Source organism: Salmo trutta, chromosome 16 (genome assembly GCF_901001165.1).
Source record: "Salmo trutta chromosome 16, fSalTru1.1, whole genome shotgun sequence".
In the NCBI taxonomy this organism is placed as follows: Eukaryota; Metazoa; Chordata; class Actinopteri; order Salmoniformes; family Salmonidae; genus Salmo; species Salmo trutta.
Window position 1 is genome coordinate 22,398,885 of NC_042972.1, and position 21,588 is coordinate 22,420,472.

A 21,588-nucleotide genomic window follows, 5' to 3' on the forward strand; every position below is an offset into this window, starting at 1 on the left:
ATCCCAGGACCTCCACATCTGGCTTCTTCACCTGCGGGATCGTCAGAGGAGGGAGCAGGGGGTTGCGGAGGAGTATTTTCGTCTGTAATAAAGCCCTTTTGTGTGGAAAAACTAATTCTGATTGGCTGGGCCTGGCTCCCCATATTAGGGCTATAGATTAGGGCCTAATGAATTCATTTAAATTGACTGATTTCCTTATATGAGTTATAATGCTGAGGTTGTGAGGTGTTGTTATTTCAATGTTGAGCACTCTACTGATTTCTTCAGCAACCGTCTACTTTTCATTGACACACAGATCGATAAGGTTTCATCAATAGACAGCCAGACATCATGCAGCCTCTCGGTCAATACTGACTGACTCGAATCTTTCACTCCTGTGGTGTGTATGATATACACTGGCATGGTTTTGATTATGATGAACCAGGCAAAGTTAAGCACCATTGCCTTGGACAATGGATACACAGATCTTAATGGCCATAGAGACTGCCAAAGAGAACAAGATTGAGATAAAGAAAAAAGTAACAATTTACATCATCTCATTGTCAATCAAACGATTGTCATAACTGACATTGACTGACAGTGCATTAACAGTATAATTACAATCAGTTACAATGACTCTCTGCATTTGATACGATCATGCACATGCTTGTATGGTCCCATGATAGAAGACTGGATGGATGGATGGATTGAGTGTGTGTGTGTGTGTGTGTGTGTGTGTGTGTGTGTGTGTGTGTGTGTGTGTGTGTGTGTGTGTGTGTGTGTGTGTGTGTGTGTGTGTGTGTGTGTGTGTGTGTGTGTGCGTGCGTGCGTTCCAATGGTAGAAGGTTGGATGGAGAGGCCAATAGACAGGCTGGAGTTGCTCTCTTCTACATTTCATCTGTAGTGGATCTGTAGCTTAGCCTCCTTCCCTCCTTCCTCGTCATCCCGTCTTCATGCTTGGCATGGCCCTCTGGGATGTACAGATGGGCTTTCCATGTTGAAAAAATCATGACATACGTGTGGATGAGTAAGAGCTGCCACTCGCCCGCACCCAGGCTGTCTCATGTACATATGTCCTCTATCTCAGCCCCTTCTCTGCTCCTATCTCCTCTGAAGAGGTGACTTCTCATCAAACTGTCTCCCGTGGATGTATTGATGGTTATATATATATATATGGATGTATTGATGGATGTATATACGTATGTATAGATGGATGTATAGATGGATATATAGATGTGAGTATATATGGATGAATATATGGATGTATATATGGGTTTATATATGGATGTATATATGGATGTATTGATGGATGTATAGATGGATGTATAGATGGGTGTATATATGGATGTATATATGGATGTATTGATGGATGTATAGATGGATGTATAGATGGGTGTATATATGGATGTATATATGGATGTATTGATGGATGTATAGATGGATGTATAGTTGGATGTATAGATGGGTGTATATATGGATGTATATATGGATGTATTGATGGATGTATAGATGGATGTATAGTTGGATGTATAGATGGGTGTATATATGGATGTATTGATGGATGTATAGTTGGATGTATAGATGGGTGTATATATGGATGTATAGTTGGATGTATAGATGGGTGTATATATGGATGTATATATGGATGTATAGTTGGATGTATAGATGGGTGTATATATGGATGTATATATATGGATGTATAGATGGGTGTATATATGGATGTATATATGGATGTATATATGGATGTATAGTTGGATGTATAGATGGGTGTATATATGAATGTACTGTATAGATGGGTGTATATATGGATGTATTGATGGACTGTATAGATGGGTGTATATATGGATGTATTGATGGATGTATAGATGCATCCTGTCCATTGGGATACAGAAACCTTAACTGGAACTGTAGTCTTCTTTGTATATGGAATCATGCCAGTACCTATCTCTCATGGACAGAGCCACGTAAACATAACTGGTACCATAGTATCTGTTGGGAAGGAATGGGATGTGTGGGATAACGAGCAGCAGTAGTTCCGGGGTTTGGGTTTGGGTTTTTTGTTATGCGTTATTTGAACAAATCATCATTTTGCTGGTGTTAGCATCTTTCGAATTTCAGAAGAGGAGGGGACAACTCCACATTCGTTCCGTTCCTCATTCTAGCATCTCTTCATCTCTTCTCTTAACAGGTATGGACACAGAACTTTATCGAGGAGCTGACCAATTACGTGAGACTTTATTGTACCTAGAACTGGAACTCTTATCTCTCAAACAGTCTCTGGAGCATTATGTCTATGTAGTCTCATGTATGTATAGGGAAGCAATTTATAACTCAAACTCTCAACCCTTAAAGGACTGAAATGTCAGTGATGGATTTATAAGCTGCAGTCTCACATTCTATTAGTTAAGCTTAAAAGCTAACCAGGGAGTTTGTTAGTAATTATATTTTAAATGCCATTAGTTGGTTTTTGCAACATATATTTGCTGCAACACATAGTAATATAAGGTCTACTCCAGGGAATATATATAGGCTTCTGCACATTAATTTTCATATTTTCATATCAAAATTTTACACCTGAAATGACTGGAGGTTGCCAGAGGTGTGGTGATGGAACTACTCTCGCTATGATTCCACTCTTACATAAACAAATAGAGTATGTAACCCCCTTTGAACCTGGCCAGGGTTAAAGCAGCAGTACGTGGGATGCTACTCACTCAGCTAGCATTTTAAACTCTCTGTTTCAATAATGCAGTCTATCCTAATCATATTAGCAGAGTTTAAGTACAAATTCAATAAAGAAATTAGGTCAATTAAAGGTTAAGTTGCTGAAAATTAGATTTTTGGAAACTAAGATTTAATTGATCAATTTACAAGGGTCTAAGGCAGCTGAGGTGTTCCTAGTTGTCCCTCGGAAGGAGACAGAGAGGGAGAGAGACAGGGAGAGAGATAGATATAATGAGAGCGATAAAAAGAGTGAGATAAAGAGTAAAGGAGAAATGGAGAGTAGAGTGAGTACAGAAAGGCATACAGAGACAGTTACTGTCACACACTCCAGTGGTATCCTGATCCTGGTATCCTGATCCCTTTTCAGTTTCTGCTGGTGACAGCTAACTGACACTTTACTGTCTGTCTGAGAGTGGTGGAGGATGTGGGACCCATGCATGTGTGACTACCTGCCTCAGTGTAGTCGGATACATGCAGTGGAATAAAGTATAAAAATGTCAGATAATGAGAGCTGTCGATGTCATTGTTGGTCCTTGCTACCTAGTACACTCTTGTGCTTAAAACAGATGCAAAGACAGGTAACCAATCCAAGCAACTATAGTCAATGTTGGCTACTGTATCTTATGTATTGATAGAAGTTGCCAATTTATACTAAAATGTATTTATTCAAGTTAACAAGACCTTCAAATTCTGGGTCTTTTGGTTAATGTCTGCTCTCTTATGTTTAGATAACAACTGTAAACTTGTCTTTTATACCTATACACCATTCTTGTTGAATGTGTTCAATAAAAAATATTTGAACGAACAAGACCTTCAATTAACAAGACCTTCAGTTGTATTTAGTGCTTTATTAATGATATGTTACAGTTTAATGCTCTTAGTGGATTCATATTTCAGTCCGTCTTCGGTTCCGCACTATATAAAGTACCATTCAAAAGTTTGGACACAACTACTCATTCAAGGGTTTTTCTTTATTTTTACTATTTTCTACATTGTAGAATAATAGTGAAGACATCAAAACTATGAAATAATATATGGAATCATGTAGTAACCACAAACTGTTAAACAAATATATTTTATATTTGAGATTCTTTAAAGGAGCCACGCTTTGCCTTGATGACAGCTTTGCACACTATTGGCATTCTCTCAACCAGCTTCATGAAGTAGACACCTGGAATGCCAGAAATATTTCGGATTGAGAGGGGGTCAAATACTTATTTCCCTCATTAAAATGCAAATCAATTTATAACATTTCTGACATGCGTTTTTCTGGTTATTTTTGTTGTTATTCGGTCTCTCACTGTTCAAATAAACCTACCATTAAAATTATAGACTGATCCTTTCTTTGTCAGTGGGCAAACGTACAAAATCAGCAGGGGATCAAATACTTTTTTCCCCCACTGTAGATACTTTTGTACCTGTTTCCTCCAGCATCTTCACAAGGTCCTTTGCTGTTGTTCTGGGATTGATTTGCACCTTTCGCACCAAAGTACGTTCATCTCTAGGAGACAGAACGCGTCTCCTTCCTGAGCGGTATGACGGCTGCGTGGTCCCATCGTGTTTATAATTGCTTACTATTGTTTGTACAGATGAACGTGGTACCTTCAGGCATTTGGAAATTGCTCCCAAGGATTAACCAGACTTGTGGAGGTCTCCAATTTTTGTGGAGGTCTTGGCTGATTTCTTTTGATTTTCCCATGATGTCAAGCAAAGAGGCACTGAGTTTGAAGGTAAGGCCTTGAAATACATCCTCAGATACACCTCCAATTGACTGAAATTATGTCAATTAGCCAATCAGAAGCTTCTAAAGCCATGACATTATTTTCGGGAATTTTTCAAGCTGTTTGAAGGCACAGTCAACTTAGCGTATGTAAACTTCTGACCCACTGGAATTGTGATACAGTGAATTATAAGTGAACTAATCTGTCTGTAAAGAATTGTTGGAAAAATGACTTGTGTCATGCACAAAGTAGATGTCCTAACCGACTTGCCAAAACTATAGTTTGTTAACAAGAAATTTCTGGAGAGATTGAAAAACTAGTTTAATTGACTCCAACCTAAGTGTATGTAAACTTCTGACTTCAGCTGTATGTTCAAAAACAATGTTTTTTTTCTGAGTCTCAGGAAGATAATATGCTAATGAGCAGAGTATATTCCTAAACATAGTATTCCCATTTGTGTCAGAAATAGAAAAAAAGACAAACAAAACAATTAAATAAAAACAAAACAATAGCTTCATAAAAATGTACTGATTAATGCCTACCTACACTGTAGTCAACATTTCTACAGTCCTATGGATGGCATCTTACAGCTGATTGAGAGATTATGTCCTCCAAATATCTGGGGTATTTCATCTCAAGGACACTGTTCCATAAATAAACATCAGTGCACCAAAGTGGATGGACATAAGGCAAGCTGGAGAGAGCAGAGAGATCAGCTAGTGTGGTGAGTGCAACACTAACATACTCTGTGGAGTGTGCCTCCCTAGAGGGTTTCTCTATAAACTGACCATAGAGTTGGATAGAGGGCACACTTCACACAAAAGCCTCATGGGGCTGTCCATGCTGTCACAGAAGTGATAATGGCAAAGATAAGGGATGGTCTCTCTTTCTACCTCGATGGAGTTGATTGACATTAACACTGATCTCAGAACAGTCTTGCACTTAACCCACTCTGACAGATCCATTTAAAACGCCCTGTATACCACAGGCCTGGGGGAACAGCAGGCACACTACTGGTTCAAGAGGACAAATTGAGTAAATATGACGTATTTAGGCAGGAAAAGTGCAATGCTCCCTCTGGATAACAGCAATCCATTCCATGTCCTCTTTCTGTGTAGACGCAGGGGCATCTACACTACTGTACGTACAGTACCAGTCAAAAGTTTGGACACACCTACTTATTCAAGGGTTTTTCTTTATTTATTCTCTAAGAGCTTTCCACACCTGGATTGTGCAACATTTGCCCATTATTCTTTTCAAAATTCTTCAAGCTCTGTCAAATTGGTTGTTGATCATTGCCAGACAACCATTTCAGGTCTTGCCTTAGATTTTCAAGTAGATTTAAGTTAACTCTTTAACTCGTCCCCTCCCCAGGAACATTCACTGTCGTCTTGTAAGCAACTCCAGTGTAGATTTAGCCTTGCGCTTTAGGTTATTGTCCTGCTGAAAAGTGAGTTAGTCTCCCAGTGTCTGGTGGAAAGCAGACTGAACCAAGTTTTCCTCTATGATTTTGCCCTTGCTTAGCTCCATTCAGTTTATTTTTTATCCTGAAAAACTCGCCAGTCCTTAACGATAACAAGCATACGGATAACATGATGCAGCCACCACTGTGTTTGAAAATATGGAGAGTTGTACTCAATAATCTGTTGTATTGGATTTGCCCCAAACATAACACTTCATTTTCAGGACAAAAAGTTAATTGCTTTGCCACATTTTTTGCAGTATTACTTTAGTGCCTTCTTGCAAACAAGATGCATATTTTGGAATACTTTTATTCTGTACAGGCCTCCTTCTTTTCACTTGGTCATTTAGGTTAGTATTGTGAAGTAACTACAATGATGTTGATCCATCCTGAGTTGTCTCTTGTCACAGCCATTAACCTCTGTAACTGTTTTAAAGTCACCATTAGCCTCATGGTGAAATCCCTGAGCAGGTGAACTGAGTTAGGAAGGGCGCCTGTATCTTTGTAGTGACTAGGTGTATTGATACACCACCCAAAGTGTAATTAATAACTTCACCATGCCCAAAGGGATATTTCATGTCTGGAAAACCTCCATGGTCTTTGTGGTTGAATCTGTGTTTGAAATTCACTGCTCAACTAAGGGATCTTACAGATAATTGTATATGTGTGGTACAGAGATGATGTAGTCATGCAAAAACCACGTCAAACACTATTGCACAGAGTGAGTCCATGCAACTTATTATGTGACTTGTTAAGCACATTTTTACTCCTGAACTTATTTAGGCTTGCCATAACAAAAGAGTTGAATACTTATGACTCAAGACATTTCTACTTTCCATTTGTAATGGGAACATACAGCTGCAGCACGGCATGGGGCATCTCACAACACATGCTGCACAGAGTATTATACAGTATACTGTAGGCTATTCTGCACAGAACACAGAACTTTATGGGTGTATTAATGATGTGCAAGAACTATCAAATACTGGATTAATCTCCTCAAATGAAGGTGGACATCTGTCTCATAATATTCTTATGTACTGGCCGAAAAACTAAAGGGATGATGGCCACTAATTAGTAAACTAAAAAGTTAGAAAAATGAAGCTTCGGGCTTCCTTTTCCCATCAAGTCACTATTCTATTGTCACGTGTTGGGAAGGGAAGGCAGGTGAAATAATGAACATCTGAAAGTGGATTAGTGTGAAAGAGTGAGGAGTTAAATGAGGTCCATGGGAATGGTAGGGCTGTGGAAGCCCCTAGGCATCCTGATGTGCTTGAGGGAGAAGGTGGTAGTTACAGGGGTATTACAAGAACAAACATGACCATACACACACGAATGCTCGAGCACGTGCACACACACATTTGTTTTACTCTCTTTGTGGGGACCAAACAATTGATTCCCATTCAAAGTCCTATTTTCCCTAACCCCTAAACCTAACCCTAATCTTGACACCAAACCCCTAACCCTAAACCTAACCCTAACTCCTAACCCTAACCCCTAACCCTAATTCTAACCCTAAACCTAACCCTAACCCCTAACCCTAATTCTAACCCTAAACCTAACCCTAACCCCTAACCCTAATTCTAACCCTAACCCTAACCCCTAAGCCTTATTAAATAGCCTTTTTCCTTGTGGGGACCGGCGAAATGTCCCCACCATTTTCCTTGTTTTACTTGGGAGGACTTCTGGACCCCAAAAGGATAGTAAAACTAAAAAGACACACACACGTACACTAATCGATGTTGACTATTTATTCAACATGTTCTGCTTTACACAGAGGTACAATATAATATTGTTCTATTCAATTATGTGATTAGGCCTATGTCTCTCTCAGCAACATCCACTTTCAATAGCTTTCACGTGTTAGATCAATAGATGATGTCTCAGTTATTTGGGGCATAATAAGCTTATGGTGTCGAAATATCAATGGTAGATTCCACAACACACGCACACACCTCAGTCTGCCTATCTGGCGGCTTTAGTGTGTCTGGCCCTAGACTAGACAGCTTTAAGCTGCTGGGTAAAACAAGCGTCTAAAGTTCTTATCTCAAAGTACTGGTTGTTATCACATAATTAAACAGATATGGTTGTTATCCATTTCTTCCATCTGTATTCGGATGTGTGGCTCTTGCTCCAGGTAATGTGGATAACTGACATTGTAGACAGGGTTGGTGATAGTGTTAGATTGTGTGACATGTGAAAGGGGCATTGGCTGGTGACCTCTCTCTATCTACAATGTCAAACCTTCAGGTAGGCACCTAATAGACAAAAATTGAAGTTTTAGAGTTAATTTCCTGCAATTCTACGCATTTTGCCATGGGCCCTAGTGGCTGCGGGGTCCTAAGTGGTCACTTATGTTGCGTATACCTGAAACCGGCCCTGTAGACAGCAGAAGCTTTTCAAAAGAGAATCCTCCAAGGTACAGAGATACAGTAGAGAGAGGCATTTTTGGACTGGGGCTGCAGAGATAAAGAGATAGACATTTTTGGACAGCAGAAGATTTTCTTAAGAGGGTCCTCTGAGGTGTAGAGATATTAAAGATGTATGCTAGTCTGCTAACCCAAATGGCACCCTATTCCCTATATAGTGCACTACTTTTGGCCAGAGCCAATATATAGGGAATAAGGTGCCACTTAGGAAGCAGTCATAGACACCTTTGGACTGGGGCTGCGGATCTGATATCACTCCCTGATAAATTAGCTCTGTAAACAGAGAGAACGGTGTGCTGCAGTTGATTTGTTAGTTTACTTGTAAAATATGTGTGCCGGTTGAGATCACCTAACCGAAGGCGGGCACTGTCTATCATATATATCTCCTACAACCATACAGAGGCTGGAGCCATTGTCACTATGTGAGTCATTTAAATGAGAACTGAGATGATTATAGTCAATGTGAATTTGACATGAGGAAGAAGCTCTCTTACGGTGTTTAGCACATGTAAGTGTAGGTGGTGAATGTCTGGGACTAGCTAACATAGTTTATACCTTCCTCTCTCCCTCTCTCCATACCTCCTTCTCTCTCTCTCGCTCTCTCCCTCCCTCTCTCTCTCCCTCCCTCTCTTCAACTTCCCTTCCTTCCTTTCTTCCTTCCTTCCTTCCTTCCTTCCTTCCTTCCTTCCTCCCTCCCTCCCTCCATCCCTCTCCGTCTTTCACTCCCTCCCTCCCTCCCTCCCTCCTTCCCTCACCAGGTGGCCAACCTCCTCCGCCTCTTCCAGATCCCTCAGATCAGCTATGCCTCCACCAGCGCCAAGCTCAGTGACAAGTCTCGCTACGACTACTTTGCCCGCACCGTGCCGCCTGATTTCTACCAGGCCAAGGCCATCGCCGAGATCCTGCGCTACTTCAACTGGACCTACGTGTCCACTGTGGCATCTGAGGGCGACTACGGCGAGACGGGCATCGATGCCTTCCAGCAGGAGGCCCGTGCCCGCCAAATCTGCATCGCCACCTCGGCTAAGGTCAGCCGGTTGTTATTTGTTTGTTTGTTGCTGTTGTTGTTGCCCCTGTCACAGCTAAATAATTAATATAGTGTAAATGATTCAATAGTGTTGAAGACTACTGTGTCTTATTGTAACATGCAATGATTATAAGTTAGTGCATAATTAATTTGTTGGTCAAACAGGTGAGTCGCTCGATGAACCGGTTCAGCTACGACCAGGTGATCCGCTCGCTGCAGCAGAAGTCCAACGCCAAGGTGGTCATCCTGTTCACACGCAGTGAGGATGCCAGGGAGCTGCTGGTGGCTGCAGCGCGCATGAACAGCACCTTCACTTGGGTGGCCAGCGATGGCTGGGGGGCGCAGGTAGGGTCTGGTAGTCCATTCAAAAATGGTTGATTCCCGATTCCCTAACAATTATAGAACTAATTCCTGTATAATAATCGATTCCCGTCATTTTACTGCTATTTTCGATAAAATGTAATGTTTTGTGACTGTGATTTTGGTAACTGCAGATGTAAGTTAAGTAAGAAATGTTATGTTTTCATTCCAATTAATTATAAAATGTGAATGATTTTCAGGAGAGCGTGGTGAGGGGAAGCGAGACGGCAGCAGAGGGGGCCTTCACCATCGAGCTGGCCTCTTACCCCATCCGGGAGTTTGCAGACTACTTCACCAAGCTGAACCCCTACACTAACACACGGAACCCCTGGTTCAGAGAATTCTGGGAGCACCGCTTCGACTGTAGTCTCACGGAGCCTGGTTGTAGCGAACACAGTCTGCGGGACGGCAAGTTTGAGCAGGAGTCCAAGATCATGTTTGTAGTCAACGCGGTGTATGCCATGGCTCATGCCCTGCATAATATGAGGCAGGCGGTGTGCCTACCCAATGCCACCAAGATATGTGATGCCATGAAACCAGGCACCGGGAAGAGGTTCTATAGAGACTTCATCCTCAAGGCCAAGTTTGATGGTGAGTGAAGAGGTCAACAATAGAAATAGCATTACCAGAAGGGGCCAACACCATTCTTGTAAATATTCCATAATGGGTGGACCGGTGGCCATATTGAGTGCACCCAATTCTGTGGGTAATGTAATTCAATTTCTATGGCCTTAACAGCCATATAAGGTCAGGTGACTTGATTACTGTCTATATCACAATGTTAGCCTATACTTCATTCACCACACAAGTTTAGATATACTATAGAATGAAACTATCTTTGCCACTCATAATGTTTATCTTACTTTTCTTATTTCAATATAATAACACACAGAATGTAAGCGCTCTGCAAGCAGCTCAGAATCACAGAGTAATCCTATTATTACCCTGAGCTTCTCCTAGAATGATGTCTAAATTTAATTGAGTATTACATTTTTTTATTTAATCATGAATATTGGCAAATTGGAGCAATTTGAAACAAATTCTAATCTGGATTGAGCATGAGATTGGTTTTTCAGTTGATGTTGTGTCCCTGTGGAGTTGAGAAAGGTTTGGTGAAGATTCAATTTGCAGTGATAAAACATGAATTAACATCTATGGGATCATCAGTAACAAATAGAGACTGAGTAAGATGCTTAGCAAGCCACCTGCAGTATTTTGAGAACATGCCTCATGAATGGATGTTTGCATTAAAGGAATTCATTAAAAAGAAAACGGATTCGATGAAGGAAACATTTACATAATATCTTCGATGAAGGAAACTTTTACATAACATCTAAGTATGTGAGAAAAATGTTTTACTACATATTAAAACTCAATATCTAACTAAAGAGGAGGGGTTTTCTTTCCTCTTAAATGTCATAATTTATATATTTCTGTTTCCTCATCTGAAACCCTGAAGAAGGCATCACACCCTATAACAATAATAATCATAATAACAATATAGAAGCATTTCTGAAATCTATTTCCATTGTCCAAGACAAGATTGGCTGAATATTATCCGCTCTTCTGTTTCCCTCAGCTCCCTTCAGACCTGCGGACACGGAGAACATGGTGCGTTTCGACGCTTACGGAGACAGTCTGGGCCGCTACAACATCTTCCACTACCACAAAGAGGAGGATAAATACGTGTACAGGAAGGTATGTAGCTCTCCATCCAGGGGTGCTGTACTGCGGCTGACCATGTGCCTCTCACCGTGTGTGTGTGTGTGTGTGTGTGTGTGTGTGTGTGTGTGTGTGTGTGTGTGTGTGTGTGTGTGTGTGTGTGTGTGTGTGTGTGTGTGTGTGTGTGTGCGCTCGTGATTGGGAAAAAGGCAGAAGACACATTTCTGTTTTAACCAAGTATCTCTCCTCTCCACTCCTGTTCTCTAAAGGTGGGCTACTGGGCCCAGGGCCTCATCTTAAACACCAGCCAGGTGCCATGGAGGGGCCCGGGCGAGGGGCCCCCCACCTCCCAGTGCAGCGACCCCTGTAGGAAGAACGAGGTGAAGAGCATGCAGCCTGGAGACGTGTGCTGCTGGATCTGCATCCCCTGCCAGGTAATACATCCACAAGCAAGGAGAGAAGAGTGTAAGAGATTACACTATTCTGTCATTGTATAGTTTATCTTCTGTCAGTCAGCATCTCACTTTGAGGGTGTGTTCCACCCGACACCATTCATTTCTGCCAGTTGAAAATACACTACCTTATTTTTTTCAGGTTTAAGTTTAGGGTTAGGATAGGGCTGTTGCAGTGACCATGTTACCGCCACACTGGCAGTGATGAGTCATGACTGCAGTAAAATTAAGTGTGACCATTGAGTCACGGTAATATCCTTTTATGTACTCTGGACATGCTTTGGTAGTACCCAACTTGCTAACTATCATCAGGTCCTAATGGCCTGGTACTCAGGGCTCTATTGTCCCTCCATCAGATCCTAATGGCCTGGTACTCAGGGCTCTATTGTCTCTCCATCAGGTCCTAATGGCCTGGTACTCAGGGCTCTATTGCCCCTTCATTAGGTCCTAATGGACTGGTACTCAGGGCTCTATTGTCCCTCTAACCACTCTGACATCAATGCAAATGCCTTTGAAAATCACATCAAACACATCAGAACAGTCGGCCTATAGTACTTTTAATGTGATGATCATTTTGAAGAAAGAAGTTCAACAGCAGGTTGAAACAGTGTAAAACATGGTTGTTGTGATGTTGTTTCAAAGCCTAACACAACTAAATGGACAGCGCTTTCTAAGGTGATGATTAATTCAAAACACATATTAGAACTTATTGATATGAATAGGCTTATGAGCCTAAGCCAACAAAAAAAGTGGAATAAAAATGATGATTGTGCCATTATACCATACATAGCCAACTGCATTTTACACATGGCAGAAAAACCTAAAACAAAACTGATTTAAGATGTCTTTGGTACATAATTGGTCTAGCCTTTGAGTGTGGACTATATTATTATGCATACTGGATGGACTGGTTATCTTATGCTACGCTCCAACATTTCTATCCATGAGCCTGGGGGAGAACATATTGAGTGACACGATACCTTCAGTTATACAGAATATCTCTCCACCATGTGTTTCCATCTCCTCTCTCTCCTTTATTCCTTTATTGAGCATGCAGACAGACTGTCAACAGTTTAGTGAAATATGTTTAGTTGCGAAAACATGTTACTATTGATGTTCCTGAGCAGAATTAATTACTGGGTAGCTGCAGGAACAAGGTTTGAGAGCCCGTGGCATACAGAGTTTGGGCGGAATATCACCTGTCGGTCATCAAGGGCATGCTCCTCAAACAGTGGCTGATGCATGGAGGGAAATAAGTCTTATATTTTTCAGTTGTTCATATCAGTTGTTCATATTAAGCACATCTCCATTATGAAACCGAAGTAGCCTACAAAACAGATTGTCAGGAAAGCGTGCGGCCTCCATTCGCTATTTGAGTGTGAATGGAGGCCCCTGCCCCTGTTCCTGCCCATTTGATAATGGGCCATTCTAAATCTAAACTAATTTTACATATTAGTGAAGACAAGATTAAATTGAGAATAGTCTGATGGGTGAAAATATGATCACTTGATGAGAGAACAGCTGTGCAGCCTGTGGCAAGGAACAAAGCGCAAGCTTTTTTATGTCACTTTCTAAAATCATCAATAACCTATAGTCGCACCATGCAGCCCATATATGACATTCTAAGGATTGTATCATTCACAACTAAAGTTGACAAATGACTCTAAATGTAGCATATAGGACCTGTTTCAAATGATCACTTTTATGCTCAATTTAGCCACTTCATATGCTCACTCGCTCCTTTCTATTTAATTCAGCTAAGTTCAATGATATTCTTCTTACTATAAAATCAGATAAAACTAAGTAATGGCACCGGACTTCTAAGCATATCTTGTCTGCTAAATGAACAAGCAAACAGACTATGGCATGGAACATAGCCAGTTAACATACAGTAGGCCAACTCATATTCTGTCTGTTCTTCAGAAATACATTTACTTCATATCATAATGACTAATAAATAATAGATTTATTGTGATGGTGTATATTAAATTGATTTATTAGACTTTTTTAAATGTAGATGTTCCTAAGGCGCTCATCAAATATTGTCGATAGTTAGTTTAACAACTACTGAACATCTACAAAACATATATTTGGGACTATACACTTCCTTTCCCCCTGCCAGCCCTACCAGTACCTGCTGGATGAGTTCACCTGTGCGGACTGTAGCTTTGGACAGTGGCCCCAGGCCAACCTGACAGGCTGTTTCGACCTGCCAGAGGAGTACATCCGCTGGGAGGTACTGTCACTGTCTTCCCTCTCCCTCCTTTTGCTGCTATTTTCTTCCCTTTTTTAAAAAATTTCTGTAAAGTGTTTTGCAACGTATACATGTGAAATAACACTTTAAATAAACCTTGATTTGATTTAGGATGCCTGGGCTATTGGGCCGGTCACCATCTCCTGCCTGGGCATGTTGTGTACCCTCTCCGTGGTGGGCCTATTCTTCAAACACAACGACACCCCAGTGGTCAAAGCCAGTGGGCGGGAGCTGTCCTACATCCTCCTGCTGGGGGTTCTGATGTGCTACAGCATGACCTTCATCTACATCGCCAAGCCCTCCACGGCTGTGTGTACCCTACGTCGACTCGGCCTGGGTACCTCCTTTGCCGTGTGCTACTCGGCGCTCCTCACCAAGACCAACCGCATTGCGCGGATCTTCAGCGGGGTGAAGGACGGGGCCACACGGCCACGGTTCATCAGCCCGGCCTCCCAGGTGGCTATCTGTGGCGGGCTGATCTCCTGTCAGCTCCTGGTGGCCTTGGTCTGGCTCCTGGTGGAGATGCCTGGCGTCAGGAAGGAGGTGGGTGTAACAGAGTTGGATTCCTAACCCCCAGCCTGAAATGTTTCCACTCATGCTGTCAAATCATTTGCTTTTCTATAGAGTAATAAGGCGTTGTCAAGCGGGCGGTCATGTGTGTTTGCAAGGCAGAGGATCTCAGTGAGGGACAGGGACGGAAGCTATACTGTTAAGCAAGCACAATGACAGTGACGCCTGTCACAAGAGCATAGTACTATTCTATATTAATATACTGTTCACTACTCAATATAGCTAATACTATTCTATTCTATTTAATTATATGGAGGTGAGCCCTGAGAGGAGGGATATAGTCACCCTAAAGTGCAACAGCAAGGACTCCAGCATGCTGGCTGCTCTGGCCTACAACTGCATCCTCATCGTCCTCTGCACGGTCTATGCCTTCAAGACCAGGAAGTGCCCCGAGAACTTCAACGAGGCCAAGTTCATTGGGTTCACCATGTACACCACCTGTATCATCTGGCTGGCCTTCCAGCCCATCTTCTATGTAACGGCCAGCGACTACAGGGTGAGTGGGAATAATAGACTCCAATTAGGGTTGTAAAAATGCTGGTAACTTTTCCAAAAGGTCCAGGTTTTCCAGAAATCCTGGTTGGAGGTTTTCGGATTTCCTGCTTATTCCCTCCAGAGTTCAAGAATCTTCTAAACAGGATTTTTAGACAACTTAGGAATTTTAGGAAAGTTACCGTAATTTATGCAACCCCAACTCCAATATATTGTAATGAAATGGACTAGCATGAGTTAATTGTGCTTATCAACACTAGGGTCAGTACGATATGAATGACAGTGGGTGTCTTTTTTCCCAGATCATTATTTTAAAAAAATCTATAAGTCCTTGAATGTGTCATAGCATACCAAAGGATCTAGGTGACATACATACATTCCTTTTGATCATCACCTTCCTCTGTGTCTCATCAAAGGACTGTATTTATTTTCATGTGTCGTAGAGATGCTTTAAAGACAAGAACAAAGACACTGGAGATAGAGATACCCAGTCTTGATTATGTGGGCATTAAACCCCAGTTTTAATAGGCACATATAGTATAGTCACATCGACTGTTACTGAGAAGACAAAGACATTCTCCAAATTATTTTCTGTATCTAATCTAAAACTGCAGTATTGCCATTGCAATACCTTATATTACGATGTGAAAAGTAATTATGTTTTTCTCTCTTATAATGTCGACAGTGAAATGTACAGGAGATTGAACCAGGGCATTTTGATAGGAAGACTCTTGTTCCCAATGTCCCTTTTCTAATAAGGCATTTAGATAGGAAGACTTGTTCCCAGCGTCCCTCTTCTGCAGTGGCTTGAGAAAGTAATCAACCCCCTTGGCATTTTTCCTATTTTGTTGTCTTACAACCTGGAATTAAAATATATTTTTGTGGGGTTTGTATCATTTGATTTACACAACACGCCTACCACTTGGAAGATGCTAAATAATTTTTTTTGTGAGACAAACAAGAAATAAGACAAAAAAACTGAAAACTTGAGCGTGCATAACTATTCACCCCCCCACCCCCAAAGTCAATACTTTGTAGAGCAACCTTTTGCAGCAATTACAGCTGCAAGTCTCTTGGGGTATGTCTCTATAAGCTTGGCACATCTAGCCACTGAGATTTTTGCCCATTCTTCAAGGCAAAACTGCTCCAGCTCCTTCAAGTTGGATGGGTTCCGCTGGTGTACAGCAATCTTTAAGTCATACAACAGATTCTCAATTGGATTTAGGTCTGGGCTTTGACTAGGCCATTCCAAGACATTTAAATGTTTCCCCTTAAATAACTCAAGTGTTGCTTTATCAGTATGCTTAGGGTCATTGTCCTGCTGGAAGGTGAACCTCCATCCCATTCTCAAATTTCTGGAAGATTGAAACAGGTTTCCCTCAATAATTCCCCTGTATTTAGCGCCATCCATCATTCCTTCAATTCTGACCAGTTTCCAAGTCCCTGCATATGAAAAACATCCCCACAGCATGATACTGCCAGCACCATGCTTCACTGTGGGGATGGTGTTCTCGGGGTGATGAGAGATGTTGGGTTTGCGCCAGACATAGAGTTTTCCTTGATGGCCAAAAAGCTCAATTTTAGTCTTATCTGACCAGAGTACCTTCTTCCATATGTTTGGGGAGTCTCCCACATGCTTAGGGGAGTCTCCCACATGTTTGCTTAATTCTTTCTTTAAGCAATGGCTTTTTTTCTGGCCACTCTTCCGTAAAGCCCAGCTGTATGGAGTGTATGGCTTAAAGTGGTCCTATGGACAGATGCTCCAATCTCCGCTGTGGAGCTTTGCAGCTCCTTCAGGGTTATCTTTGGTCTCTTTGTTGCCTCTCTGATTAATGCCTTCCTTGCCTGGTCCATGAGTTTTGGTGAGCGGCCCTCTCTTGGCAGGTTTGTTGTGGTGCCATATTCTTTTCATTTTTAAATAATGGATTTCATCATGCTTCATGTGATGTTCACAGTTTTGGATATTTTTTTATAACTCAACATTGATCTGTACTTCTCTACAACATTGTCCCTGACCTGTTTGGAGAGCTCCTTGGTCTTCATGGTGCCGCTTGCTTGGTGGTGCCCCTTTCAGAACAGGTGTATATATACTGAGTTATTTTTTTCATTTCACTTCACCAATTTTGACTATTTTGTGTATGTCCATTACATGAAATCCAAATCCAAATCTATTTAAATTACAGGTTGTAATGCAACAAAATAGGAAAAACGCCAAGGGGGATGAAGGCCTGCACATGCACAGTTCGGCGTGAGACGACTGTTAGACCGATGATTTGTTTCTATGCATGAGCTTAGCTTGCCAACGCCGCCATCTCATCATCGCAAACAAGCGTGATCTGAGATTTCTATTGGAGAAGCAGTTTTATCTTCAAACTGCACTGTCTTTCATAGGAAGACTCTTGTTCTCAGCATCCCTCTACTAAAATGGCATTAAGATAGGAAGACTAATCTAATACTGCCGCAGCTTTGTTTCCTGTTCTCAGCTTAGATCAGTTCGAAGGAGGGAATAGAGGGATGAAGGGATGGGAGCTGGGCTTCTCAGGGCCTAATGCTTAGATTGTCTAAGATTATTGATAGTCATCAACAGACAGGCTTAGCATCCACATTTCTTTTTTACTGTTAAACAAATAAACACCCAGATGATGAGCCCTATATGACACCACATCGTAGCCTAACAGGATAGATGATTTACTGTACTGTATATATATATCTGTATACAAATATACACTACATGGCCAAAAGTATGTGCACACCTGCTTGTCCAACATCTCATTCCAAAATCATGGGCATTAATGTGTAGTTGGTCCCCCATTTGCTGCTATAACAGCCTCCACTCTTCAGGGAAGGCTTTCCACTAGATGTTGGAACATTGCTGCAGGGAACTTGCTTCCATTCAGCCACAACAGCATTAGTGAGGTCGGGCACTGATGTCATTGTATGTTGTACCATTAAGATTTCCCTTCACTGGAACTAAGGGGCCTAGCCCAAACCATGCAAAACAGCCCCAAACCATTATTCCTCCTCCCTCAAACTTTACAGTTGGCACTAGGCATTCGGGCAGATAGCGTTTTTCTGGCATCCGCCAAACTCAGATTCGTCTGTCGGACTGCCAGATGGTAAAGTGTGATTCACTCTATCACAAAAGAGTCCAATGGCGGCGAGCTTTACACCACACCAGCTGATGCTTGGCATTGTGTATGGTGATCTTAGGCTTGTGTGCAGCTGCTCGGCCATGGAAACCCATTTCATGAAGCTCCCAACGAACAGTTCTTGTGCTGACGTTGCTTCCAAAGGCAGTTTGGAACTCGGCAATGACTGATGCAACCGAGGACAGGCAATTTTTACGTGCTACGCGCTTCAGCACTCGGCAGTCATGTTCTGTGAGCTTGTGTGGCCTACCACTTCACGTCTGAGCCGTTGTTGCTCCTAGACGTTTCCACTTCACAATAACAGCACTTACAGTTGACTGGGGCAGCTCTAGCAGGGCAGAAATTTAACGAACTGACTTGTTGGAAAGCTGGCATTCTATGACGGTGCCACTTTGAAAGTCACTGAGATCTTCCCTGTGGGCCATTCTACTGCCATTGTTTCGTTAAGGAGATTGCATGGCAGTGTGCTCGATTTTATACACCTGTCAGAAACGGGTGTGGATGAAATAGCCGAATCCACTCATTTGAAGGGTTGTCCACATAGGTTTGGGCATGAAGTATAGCTTTAAGGCCCACATAGGGCTTTCACCATCTTGCATCAGGCCTATGAAGTCTTTGTTGCCATGTAAGCAAGATAAAGAGAGACAATGTGTATAAAACGGACAGAACAGTTTAGTCCAAGGTGTATTATAACTGTGACCCAAGGCTGAATCTAGTCTAGTCTAATGCCTGTCCGGTTTCTGTTGGTGTGCCACTGGGCTCTGGGTGTACAGACAGAGAGAAGGGGGAGAGAGTAAGGGGTAGAATCACATTGGCCATGCATTATGAGCTTCCCCAGGACATCTCCTTATCATCTCAATGGTGCTTTATCCATCTAATAGCAAAAAACCTTTGAGAAAAATAAATGTCAACACTAGCAATACCTAAGTTGAAATAGAAACATCTGAGAAAGGCGTGTGAAAGGAGTGACAGACTGAACGAATGAACAGTCTAATAATGTGTACATATTGAATATAGATGATTAGTGTTCATGTTGGAGCTGTGTTAGAAACAATTTTGGCTCTGCAATAGAAACCTTGATGCTTTGATCTCTGTTTGTGTGCCATTAAAAATACCAGCAGTTGGGCTGGTCTTCCTGCAATTTAAATATGGTTTAGATAAAACATTGCAGAGATATTCTCACATGAAAAACAAGCTGCCTTGTTCATTCAATTGTGATGAACCTGGAGTCTCCCAGATGGACATTCATTATTTCAGCCAGTGCTTCCAGCAATATTTACATTACATTTTAGTTATTTAGCAGACGCTCTTATCCAGAGTAACTTGAAATTAGTGAATTCATCTTAAGATAACTAGGTGAGACAACAACACATCCCAATCGTATCAAGTACATTTTCTCTCTCAAAAAATATTTATCAGCAAAGTTAGTAGGAAATAACATGCTTTTTCTAGTTTTCCTCGCTCTCTCCTGCTTTCTCCTTCCCTTTCTCTCGCTTCTCTCTTAAACTCAAGGCTATTGATTTAATCTAGTACTAGTCCTGTCAGTCCGAGTGGCTCTGTGGTGCTGGCTGGGCTGCCTCAAAATGTCCAGTGAGTCCCGTTCACTCTAACCCAACCTCCTCTCTCTCAATCTACCCCGTGCAGGTTCAGACAACCACCATGTGCATCTCTGTCAGTCTGAGTGGGTCGGTGGTGCTGGGCTGTCTCTTTGCTCCTAAGGTCCACATCATCCTATTCCAGCCCCAGAAGAACGTGACAACGCTGAGAGTGGCTGCCAACCGTTTTGGGGCCACAGTCAAATCAGCATCGGCGTCTGCCCCCAGCTCTAGCTCCTGGAAAGGTAACGTCTCTATCACTACTAAATGGGTTTTAGCTTTTTCTAAACAACCATTAACATTTATTTTTGTCATCACATATAAATCGTACAATCAGCTAAAAGTTTCAGTCATTTTTGGTGAGCCATCAACTGAAACATACTGCACATCTACTGCTATTTATGATTTCATTATATTCAGATTATATTGATATTTGTACTGCACTGTTGAGGGAGCTTGCAAGTAAGCATTTCGCTGCATCATTTATACCTGTTGTAAACAGTGTGTGACGAGTATGTTGTGTTTGCCATACTATAGGCCTATGGAAAAGTAGAACACCACAAACTTCTCACAAAAACAGATCCCTTGGTTCAGTATTTTTTTGCTTTAATCAATGTGAAAAACTAAGTCATACCTACACTTTATAATTAGTCTGTTAATTTGGTATTTTATTGAAAATATGTTACCCTCTATTCTCGTTCTTTTCCAGCATCAGCCTCTACCAGTGTGCCAACAGCGGTAACAACAGTCTGTAACGGTCGTGAGGTAGTGGACTCCACTACGTCCTCTTTGTGAAGAAGGTTGAGCTGCTTGTATCATTCCTCTGTCCTGAGAACAACACAAACCACAATTCCATCCAAATTCATCCCCTCTCATACAACAAGGCTGCTGTCATATCTAAGTCCCATTTACAGTAGAGACCAGTAGAGTCTGTCTATTCGGACAGAGGGAAGGCCAGGATGCACCTAACTGTGAAAGATAAATTATGTGACTATACTTAGGAGTGTTATGTAATGTAGGACTGTAAAGCATTTTTGTATAGATTTAACAGTACGTGATTGATTTTACTTGGTTTCAAGATAGACTCGTTGTTGAATGCACTGCTGTATGCCTTGCTGTCAGTACAGAGAATCAGTCTTATGAATGAGGTGGTTCATGTGAAGCGATCATGGTGTCATAACAAAAGGTTGTTCTTATCTTGTCCTTACAGTGCTGTGAATGCGATATCAAAATATTATTTTTCTCTTTGACTAGAATATTATTAATACATAACACTTATTGAATTAATTTGGCCACTTGTTTTTAAACCACATTTGAATGATATGAACCATAGTGAAAGTGATGATTAAAAACTAGCCTACTATCAGTATAAAGGACAATGTTTTAATGTAGACTTTGGTGAACCAGTTTGTGCTTTCTTGTAATTTATGTAAATAAATGGTGTTATTTTTTAATTATTAAAACATAAAATGCTATTGTGTATTTTGTTCACAGAAGTCTCTAGGCAGTTTTGATGGTAGCTCGACAGGAGGGATTAAAGCAATCATTGCCGATGGGTTTTGTACATACATCAAGCGTTCCGGGAAGAAGCAGTCTACACTAGTGTTTCTCAACCTCATTTTTGCCAGGGACTGGCAAGCTCAGGTCCTTCCTGCTTTGGGGACTGCTTAATTTACAACTAGCAATGGACTAAATCAGTGTTATTAGCTAAC

The 21,588-nt window shown here is 41.6% G+C and overlaps 1 protein-coding gene across 3 annotated transcripts in view; it reads left to right on the plus strand.

Moving 5' to 3' along the window:
- Window positions 1–21,183, plus strand: part of LOC115150321 (metabotropic glutamate receptor 2) — a 64,371-nt gene extending 43,188 nt beyond the window's left edge. For all 3 annotated transcript variants that reach the window (XM_029693483.1, XM_029693482.1, XM_029693485.1), the window contains 10 exons: window positions 9,074–9,343; window positions 9,508–9,687; window positions 9,903–10,293; window positions 11,282–11,400; window positions 11,634–11,798; window positions 13,939–14,052; window positions 14,182–14,613; window positions 14,897–15,136; window positions 19,926–20,121; window positions 20,586–21,183. In XM_029693483.1, coding sequence (XP_029549343.1) covers window positions 9,074–9,343; window positions 9,508–9,687; window positions 9,903–10,293; window positions 11,282–11,400; window positions 11,634–11,798; window positions 13,939–14,052; window positions 14,182–14,613; window positions 14,897–15,136; window positions 19,926–20,121; window positions 20,586–20,671 — 2,193 coding nt within the window. In that variant the 3' untranslated portion in view covers window positions 20,672–21,183. The remainder of the gene's footprint in view (window positions 1–9,073; window positions 9,344–9,507; window positions 9,688–9,902; window positions 10,294–11,281; window positions 11,401–11,633; window positions 11,799–13,938; window positions 14,053–14,181; window positions 14,614–14,896; window positions 15,137–19,925; window positions 20,122–20,585) is intronic.
- The last annotated feature ends 405 nt before the right edge of the window (window positions 21,184–21,588 follow it).